At 45.1% G+C, this 9,927-nt stretch overlaps 1 protein-coding gene across 1 annotated transcript; it reads left to right on the forward strand.

The window, feature by feature from the left end:
- The first annotated feature begins 3,965 nt into the window (after positions 1-3,965).
- Positions 3,966-8,456, forward strand: LOC125531284 (UPF0481 protein At3g47200). Its single transcript, XM_048695697.2, has 2 exons — positions 3,966-4,844; positions 7,685-8,456. Exons 1-2 carry the CDS (start codon positions 4,203-4,205, stop codon positions 8,387-8,389), a joined length of 1,347 nt encoding a protein of 448 aa, XP_048551654.2. The 5' UTR covers positions 3,966-4,202; the 3' UTR covers positions 8,390-8,456.
- Positions 8,457-9,927: the final 1,471 nt, after the last annotated feature.

Consider the following 9,927-nt stretch of genomic DNA (forward strand, 5'->3'; position numbering starts at 1 on the left):
GACACTTGTTTCGTGGGTATGCAATTGGGCTGAAATCTTTTGGGCTTTCGGGTTGAAATTTACTGGGCTGCATATCTTCCCCCATCGGTGCCCTCTTTTATGGACGACGCCACGCTCTCTGAGTTTTGAACCTTTTGCTCAAAAAAAATACATATCTGAGCTTTCAACCCTCAAAAGGAGCCTTAAAAAAACTCAAAAGGAAAGTTCTGATGGAATCATGAAAGAAGTAAGCATATTGATCTGAAAACATCATTATGTGTGTGAATGCGTTGAGAATGGAAGCGTAGAAGTGGAATTTGTACGCACAGGAGATCAGCTCGCAGATATAGACAAAGGCGTTGGGAAGAGTTAGCCTCCTGAAACTTAGGGACAGAATCGGAGTACGTTCATTGGAGCAGATCCCTTAAGTTTGAGGAGCTGAATGATGTTAACCTCGACGTATCTGCATCATTTAGTTTTTCTGTTTATTTGCTTGGTAGCAACATAAGTGCAGTCTCATGGTTTAGTCGAATTTATGTAGGTTGCACGGGCCAAAAGCTAGCTCGTTCTTGTTGTGGCCCGTCCTAGTCTTTAGCTTGGTTTGTTAGCTCCAGACTCGGCACGATCCTAGCCCGTGGGACGACACGCGTATTAGTTTTCTTTAGTTGGATTGTGGCGAGCTTCCTTCTGTTTTTTCAGTTGCAAGATGGAATAAACAAAGCCCCAGAAAAGATGCAAAGAATTACCCATCGCAAAACTCTTATTTCTCTGTGTGACTGTGTTCCTCTGTTTTCAGTCTACCTCATGTGTGTAATGTTCTTCAGAGAAAAATTCAGAGAGAAGAAGAGATAGTTGAGATCACGCCATAAATCTAACAAATCAAGCATTTGAAAATGTTATAATGTGATTCAAGAATTGTTAATCTTATATTTTAAAAATATTTATCAAGCATTTAAAAAATGTCAAAATTGTGTATAGAAAAATATTGACAATGTCTTAAAAACTTGTTAAACTTGAATTTTAAAAAAATGTGTATTAGAAAAATGTTCTTGACGTATACGAAAAGTGTAGACTAAGAACCAAAAGAAACGATGAAAACCAAAAAAAAAGAAAACACGAAACTAAAGAAAATGAAGAAACAAGTGCAAAAGGAATGAAAAACAGTGAGAACCAACAATGAAACAAAAAATAAAAAAACATTGAAAACCAAGAAAGAAACAAAAAATAGAGGAAAAATGGAAACTGGGAAAGAAAAGGAAAACTAAGAAAAGAAACAAAAACATAAGAAAGAACAGAAAGCCCATGAAAAATGAGAGAGAAATGGAGAAGGCAGGTTGGAAAAAAATGATGAGAACCCATTAAAGAAACAGAAAAGCCAAAGTAAGAACAAAAAGAAGGAAAAAAAATCGAAGAAACTGACAAAACTGCGCTGCCCAATGACTATACGTGATGGAAAGCATTTAGGCGAGGGCAGCACATTTCTGGCTATAAGCGAGATATAGCTCCCGCACGCCCGGCGTGCCTAGCGTCGTATCGTGCCGACCTGAATAGCATTTAGGCTGTGCCTGGGCTAGATGGTGCAGCACACGGGCCGGCACAGCACCACTTGTTTAGTAAACATGCCCCCATGGGCCAGGCCGGGCACAATTATGGTGGGCCGAGCCGGGCCGGCTTGTTTGGCCTACCGTGTTTCTCAAAAACAAACTAATGATGGGTTGAACAGGGGAGCAACTAGTTAACGAGCGCTTCTTCGGAAGCCTCGCAACGATCAGCGCCATTTGGCGCACTCTCAGCCATTTGTCACGTGTTGTGCTCTGGACGCTCCCTTTGAATTTTGTTTTTTATTTTTCCGCACGTGTTTTCGGCTTTTTAAACTGTTTTTTTTGGTTTTTTCGACGTTTTGGTTTTTTCTGGTCTTTCTTAACTTTTCGATCAAAAAAAATTCCGATTTTTTTTTTCGTGAAAAAACGCGTTTTCTTTTTTTTTTCTTTCGTGAAAGTCACGGTTTTTCTTCCGCGAGAGGCACGGTTGTGCTTTAGCGAGAGTCACCGCCGTGCCTCTCGGAAACAAAAAAAACGCGTTTTCTGTTTTTTCTTTTCTTTCGTGAGAGTCACGGTTTTGCTTTCGCGAGAGGCACGGTTGTGCTTTCGCGAGAGTCACGGCCGTGCCTCTCGGAAAGGGAAAAACAAAACGCGTTTTTCTATTTTTTTTCGTTCGTGAGAGTCACGGTTTTGCTTCCGCGAGAGGCACGGTTGTGCTTACGCGGAAGTCACGGCAGTGGCTCTCGGAAACAGAAAAAAAAACACGTTTTCTGTTTTTTTCCTTACACGAGAGTCATGGTTTTGCTTCCACGAGAGGCACGGTTGTGATTTTGCGAGATGCACGGGCGTGCCTATTTCGGAAAGGAAAAAAACCGTACTCCCGGTTCGGTTTTCTCGCCCGGTTTTTTTCATGAAAAAAAAGTTCGTCAAAACCTATCAACACGGGACTCTAGTTTTGAAAATCTCGACGCGAGAAATTTAACAGTGAAAACGGTTCGAAATTTGGACGCACGGTTTAAGAGATAAAACGTTTTGAATAAACGAATCTACGAAAAAAGAGAAAACTCCCGGATTCCGACAAGTGGCGCGCTGCATGTGCGCCACTTGTCACGACCTGGAAAAGTGTAGTGGTCTTTGCAACGAGTACCTTTTAATCAGTGATTTCGCAGCGCGCCACTTGTCATGATCTGAAAAAGTGTAGTGGTCTTTGCAACGAGTACCTTTTAATCAGTGATTTCGGTTAAACAGTGTCGTGCATGCCTCGGTCGTATCGGATGCAAAAGAGAAAGGTGCGGACTGTGGAGACACTGAGGCGAGGTTGAAGACCGACACAGATAAGAGTGAGCTGAGACAGTGATGGGTTGCCGTAAAGCGAAAGGGTCTTACTACTACTTGAAACTAAGGATTAAACCAACGCGAGGTCAAAAATATTCTCTCCTGCTTTCGATGTAGCAGCTGTCAGAGCCACGCCTCGAACTATCGACGATGCGGCGTCCGTCAAACAGAAACAAAAGATGGTGTGCTGCAGGAGCAGGACACACTGCCCTTGCTGGCCCCTGGGACCTGGATGGTGCTCGCTCGGCGGATTCCGTCGTTGATGGAGATGAAGCTCGCTGGTTCTGGCAGAGATATCTACTGACGTGTTTGGGATCCTGAGCTGCGGCGATAGCCGCCGCCCACCGCCTGTTCATATGCTACCGGTTGATCTTTTGGTCTTGCCGCCGGTGTGGTTTGACGGGCTGGGATCGATCGTCCGTTGTGCTGCATGTAACTAGCCTTTGCTGCTTGTTTACTTTCAGAACTTTCTCTATTTTTACCTTGCTTTTGTTTGCGGTGTACAAAGATGTCAATTTAGAGCCCGGGTGTCCTCGATGAGCGCTTTATTTTAAATAAAAAAACCATGTGTGGAATTGCTTTAGCATTAAAAAAACGAAATATTTAAAATAAAGTGCTCACTGACACCTGTAGCTGCAAAAACCCTATTGATGCATATTTCTTGAGTCCCATTCTGATAATCCTACACCTACGAAGTGGCTATGAAGGCCTATGTTATTTCCATCCCATACACCTCTCTCGCCCCCTGATTTTAACACGGTGGGCCCGTTCCCTCTAACCGATCCAATAATTTTTCTTCATGATGTTGTTTACGTTGAACCCGTAACAGACCTTACGTAGGTCTAGCATTGCCCGTCTCATTCTGCCAAACTGGAAACTCCCTTTACAGCAGGAACTCGTACTCAGATTTGTACACCTTTCAAACTTGTGCGCTGGATGCCGGTTACTCGTTGTCTATTTCGTTAGCTCCTCTCTTGACAGTGGAACCGGGCATAAACTCAGCATCAGTAAGAAAAAATGGGAGGAAAAATGGTGGTCGTGTCACTGCATTATTGGGGCCGGCCAGATTTGCTTTTCCGCCGATACCATAAATAATCCACAGACAAGGTTAGGTTACTGCCGAAAGGGGCGGCCTATGGTGGAGGGAGCCCACGCAAGAAAATTCCTTGTCCTTACCGAAGACGATCATCGGCATCGGTAGCGTGCGCTTCCAATCCATGGGTGTGGGCGCCATCCGACCAATTGCAACTTGCCTGCCTGCCCCTTCTCCATAGCGACAGTGCAGCGACCTTCCAGCTCAGTGCCCCAGTGAGCTGAACCCAGTCCAGTCCCGAGCGTGATCCATTAATGGGGGAGGCGACGGCGGCGGCGACGGTGGAGGCGGACGCGGGGGCGCCGCTGAGCAGCTGGGTGGTGGAGATGGAGAAGACGATCGGCGAGATGCACATCGACCCGGCGGCGGAGATGGCGCGGTGGAAGCGGCACTCCATCTACCGCGTGCCGGAGCGGATCAAGAACCTGCACAACAGCAAGGCGTACCAGCCGGAGCTGGTCTCGCTGGGGCCCTTCCACCACGGCGACCCGGAGCTGCTCCCGATGGAGGAGCACAAGCGCCGGGCCGTGGTGCACCTCGTCAAGCGCTCGGGGCGGCCGCTGCGGGAGTTCGTGGCCGCCGTGGCGGAGGTGGCGCAGCAGCTGCAGGACGCCTACAAGGACCTCGGCGACGAGTGGCGCGGCGCCGGTGAGAACCGGGACCGCTTCGTGCAGCTGATGGTCACCGACGGGTGCTTCCTGGTGGAGGCGATGCGGATGGACGCGCTGCGGGGGAAGGTGCACGAGGAGTACGCGCCCAACGACCCGGTCTTCAGCAAGTACGGCTACCTCTACCTGTGGAACTACATCCAGTCCGACATGGTCGTCGTCGAGAACCAGCTGCCGCTCCTCCTCCTCCAGAGGCTCCTCATTGTCCTCGATCACCACAAATATCAGGTACTTTTCGCTCCTTCATTCATCCCCCTTGCAAGCACTAGTTTCCTTCCGTCCGTAGTTTGCCAATGAAATCCCGATCGATCCACCAGATTCAAACCGGCAATAATGACTTCACTGATAGATTTACTTAAAGTACTGCTACCGTTGATGCGATCTGCATTGGAGTAGTTGGATTTGACAATAATGTCTTCACTGGCAATAGATTTATTTATTCAAGGAATTGATTCGACTGAGTGGATTGGTTGCTGGATTCAGTTTAAGTGGCGTAGAAGCATCGCTCAGTGAGTGTCGTTGCATGCCGACCTGGACAGGAACAGAAGGAGACATGACATGCTTGATTGGCAGGCTGCAAAGGGGAGCCAGCCAAACGCTTGTGTGAAAGTGATATCTTACTTGAAACTTTGAAAGAGAGGCATAGAGATAATTGAAAGATATTATCATGCACGGACAAACATACGCAGTATGCATGAAATACACGTGGATACTCACACGATAAACAACTTGATGCCGGGATAGAAGAACCGTTGTATATGTTTTTTTGTTGTGGCCTTCCTTCCGGCATCTAGTACAACGAAGACTTTTCTTGATTATTATAATGAACTTTAATGAAAAGGCTTGAACACTTATGCGATTGACAAGGATAAAATATTTCACACTGGCAGCTTATTTGTTCAGTCCGCAACTAAAAACATCTTATGTTAACTTACAGAGGTCACGAGGACAGTGGCTTCAGTCTCACAAAGTTCTTTGGCAGGCATTGTTCTCGTGCATCGTCCCTGTGTTCTTAACACACTAGCACATATTACTAATAAGTATTACTTCCTTCGTCTCATAATATAAGATGTTATTACAATAATACGTATATTATATTATGGGACAGAAGGAGTACAACTTTGTACGCGTGAAATTTTTGGGAGAAAAACTTCAAAAAAGTATTACTATTACGGTATTACCCTGCGCCAGTCTCCACTACAGATTTTAGCTATCAGGACTATACTCCTGATCAGATCAATAGCTTGAGCGCCATCTTCCAAATCCCAGCACCAGCACAGTTGTTCTCTTCTTCATGCTGAGCTGAGCAGAGCCGGGAACATTCCCTCGCCTTGGTCTCCATGATCTGGAGGCATTTGTCCAGCATCAGGACAGAGTGGCCTCCATCTTTTGAGCAAGCGCAACAGGCGTCGCCGCATCATCCGCAAACCAGACCAAACTGCATGGCCAAAAAATATGTCATTTATCAGTTTCCAAGTGGTCCACAACTCCACATTAATCCAGAAGAAATCATGTAAGCTAAAGCCTCTTTTCTTATTACACAACCAAGGACTTGCAACATTAACATAGCTGTCAAGCACAACAGGAACATCAACTATGACTCCCACTTCTTTCCAGGGTAGTGCCAATAACATCAAATTCAAAGAAACGGTGGCGAGTTTCTAATCTACAGCACAATGAGTATCTTTTATCAGGGATGTCTTGTCTCTCACACAAATTGTCTCTAATGAGCAATTTATTGTGTGACAAGAGCCTGTACCCTGGGGGGAACGATGGGTAATTTTCAAACAGCAGGGACAAAGATGGGGGTACTCCCCCCTGAAATTAATCACTACATAAAGAAACTGCGACTATGCAGGCCAGAACCATGTAATTGCTAGACCATCTGGTCCGGACAATCTGTACAAGGTCTTCCTGTTGCTGCATAAGTTTAGCATCAAAGCCCCTCCCAAAAGAGATCTTGATTTGAACCCCGTCCCAAATCTCGGCAATAGTGACATTAACCTCATTGCACACAAAATTTATGTCAAAGAACTGAATAGCTGAACTAAAATATTTGACTGACCGAAATAAAAATAGCCGCCTGCCAAGTTAATTTCACTACTCACTCCGATCCATATTACTTGTCGCGCAAATAGATGTATCTAGATGTATACATCATTTTGAGTGACAAATAACATGGATCGGATGGAGTATGACTTTACATGACATTGTGTGATTAAAATGACATTTCTCTATGAATTTTTTATACTTCAACTAGATTAATTTTTCTTTGCAATTGAACCAGATTAAACATTAACTAGTACTCCCTCCGTCCGAAAAAGCTTGTCCCTCAAATAGATGTATCCAGCATCAAGTTAGTGCTAGATACATCCATTTGAGGGATAAACTTGAGACGAGCTTTTTCGGACAGAGGGAGTATATAAAATTATACATATACATGGTTGCACACGCCTACTTGTTGTCGTACTGGTCTTCATTAGCTGGTCTTGTCAACCGGGATGAAAATCCTTGTCTAGATCATCTTTCATCTTTGGCCGGATGTGGCGGTGATAATGTGAGAACGTTATTCCTTCTTGAAGGTGTTGCTGCAGAAGAAGTCGACTTAGTTGTAGGTGCTTATTTCATATCTTGTAATGGTTCGGTTGTGGCTGCTTTGTTTTGTACTCTGCTTACTAATTGATAAAAATGGATATGTGCAACAATGATGCAGAGACCGGGGGTTTGAACCTTGTGCGCTGGGACGTAGAACCCATTCCTGTTAAATTCATATTCCAGTTTGACGAGTTATTTTTTCAGGGGGATTTCTTTTAGGTGTAGACTTAGAATTCAAGCATGCCACCATGTTTGCTCTAAGAATTTGAAAATTCATATGTTCATCGAATAAAAAAAGATAGCTATACTCTCGGCCTTGAGGTGGCATAAGATTGTCATAATGCAGATTAATCAGAACATTATATATTGAACCTGTTAATATTATTACAAAGATATCATAGTCGGGTCATACACACGATGGAGATCAGAACAACCTTGTTAGTTCTAACTTTATGTCTAACTAATTTTTATAGAACGCTTCACGGGTGAGCAGGTTGGTGCTTGATTCTCTATGTCCGTGGCGCCGACACTTGGTTGGCATCAATCACCTTGGGCTCCACCCTCTCGACATCTTGTACACAAGCCTCACCCACGGCGACCATCAAGAACGCACCGGATCGACGGCGTATGTCATGCCCTCGGCGATGGAGATATACGAGGCCGGAATCCATTTCAGGGTGAGCGATACCGACAGCCTCCTCGACGTCCACTTCGAACGTGGCAAGCTAAGCATGCCGGCGATCAGGGTTGATGACAGGACCGAGAAGAAGTTTCTGAACCTGATGGCGTTCGAGCGGCTCCACCCCGGTGCTGGCAATGACGTGACGGCGTACGTGATCTTCATGGACAACATCATCAGCTCGGCCAAAGACGTGGCGCTGCTGAGATCCAAGAACATCATCGAGTGTGGGCTGGGCAGTGACGAGGAGGTGGCCAAGCTACTCAACAACACGCTCAACAAAGGAGGAGTGATGAGCCCGGCTAGCAGGCTCCACGACGTGCAGCGGCGGGTGAAGGCCCAGTGCACGATGAGGAGGAACAAGTGGCGAGCCAATTTCATACAGAGGTACTTAAGGAATCCTTGGGTGTTTATCTCACTTGTAGCCGCCGTCGTCCTGCTTGTGGCCACTCTATTGCAGACTGTGTATACTGTTTTGCCCTTCTATAAGATTATTTAGTACCACTTGAATATACCATGTAAGCTTTCTAATATTGAAGCATATATGTTTTGCCCAATTTGGTTCATGGACTCTCTCCCTTGTTTGTTTTATGAGTACCTACCTTGTCCCAATTTTTTTGGCCATATGCATCCCACCACCAACAACACCACGACGCTACAGATCAGAGTTACCGGTATTTGGGGAAAGCGTCTTACGTGCAATGTGTGCTCCAAGGACTCGCAGTCGCATACTTGCACGGACTCTCATTTTCTGCTCAAGCTCAACGCAGTGGTGGTGCATCATATCCATGCGTCAGAATAAACCCTGCACGCCATGGCAAGCCGTGTGCAGTTGACGTCTTGACGTGGCTCAGAACAGAAAACAACCCTGGACTGTGTTGGCTGCAGTTGGCTATGTGCATCATGTCACGCCCTCCATATGGTGATACTGAAATTGCCTTTATATTATCGCAAATCGTGTGGGCTTTGTGTTACTCCAGATTGCTACAGTTCGCTACAGATGTAATCCCTGGTAGGGAGTCGTCTCAACTCTCGTGTATCGTGTGCGTGTGGTTGTAAGGCCCTGTTTGGTTTCAATAAGTCACCTGACCATCAACCTGTAATCATGTCTACGGAAGAGCAGGGTTCCCACAGAGGGAACTTAAATTCAGAATTCCTACGAAGCAGCACTACAGTGAGCAAAGTAACTCTAGCGACAGGGAAAAAAGCTCGTGGAAACTACATAGCTCATCCAAGAAGTGCACCTTATTATTTATGTTGAACATTTGATCATATCTCTCTTCAAATCTCTCTGTTTTGATTCAATGTGGGCTCAGCATGGGACCTCAAAATCTGACTTCATCATCGATATAACAATTAGCGAACAAAATGAATATATCGCCTTCAAAACTCCTGAAGTTAAGGTTCAACGCAAGGACAAGATGCAGGTAAACTGAAGTCATAGCTGATACAAGGAAGCAAGACAAAGTCAAGAATTCGTGTGACTTACTTCAAAATGTTCAGAGTGTGCACTGCATACTATGGATGATGGCCAATTGGCCATGGAATCCAAATAATGAATATATCCTATCTACTTATAAGGAGTATTGCACTGTGCGGCAAAATCACCTGTTAGCCTGTTAATGCGTTCTGCAACCATTGGAGTTTTTGAGCCAGCCCCTGACAAGAACATTATGTCTATTTTGCCAGGAAGTTTTTGTTAAAACCTGTGGAAACAGAGAGAAAACATAAATCACAGAGACAAAAGAAAATAGTACTCAAGTTCTAGGTGTTATTGACTCATTATTGGTTTGACAGGTACATGAGGGTCTAAGGTATATTGATGGAATAACTTTTCTTCACCTTTAAAGTACCAGATAGATCATTATGTTTGAAGAGTCTTCAATCATGTCCGGCAGATTAAAGCTTCCCACTTTGCGTAAAAAGAGTAAATGCCGCTGGCGGTCTTAGAACTTGCGCTGCTGGTGCACTTAAGTCACACTACTTACAAACAAGAAAAACCCGTCACAGAACTTGCGTTGCGGGTGCATTTAAATC

Source organism: Triticum urartu, chromosome 3A, assembly GCF_056163025.1.
Source record: "Triticum urartu cultivar PI428250 chromosome 3A, HENAU_Tu73, whole genome shotgun sequence".
Taxonomy (NCBI): Eukaryota; Viridiplantae; Streptophyta; class Magnoliopsida; order Poales; family Poaceae; genus Triticum; species Triticum urartu.

Bases quoted from the DNA above. Each gene is read 5' to 3' on its own strand.
- LOC125531284 (XM_048695697.2), top strand. From the start codon at position 4,203: ATGGGGGAGGCGACGGCGGCGGCGACGGTGGAGGCGGACGCGGGGGCG. The intron at 4,845-7,684 runs GTACTTTTCGCT...TAATTTTTATAG, and splicing joins TCGATCACCACAAATATCAG to AACGCTTCACGGGTGAGCAG.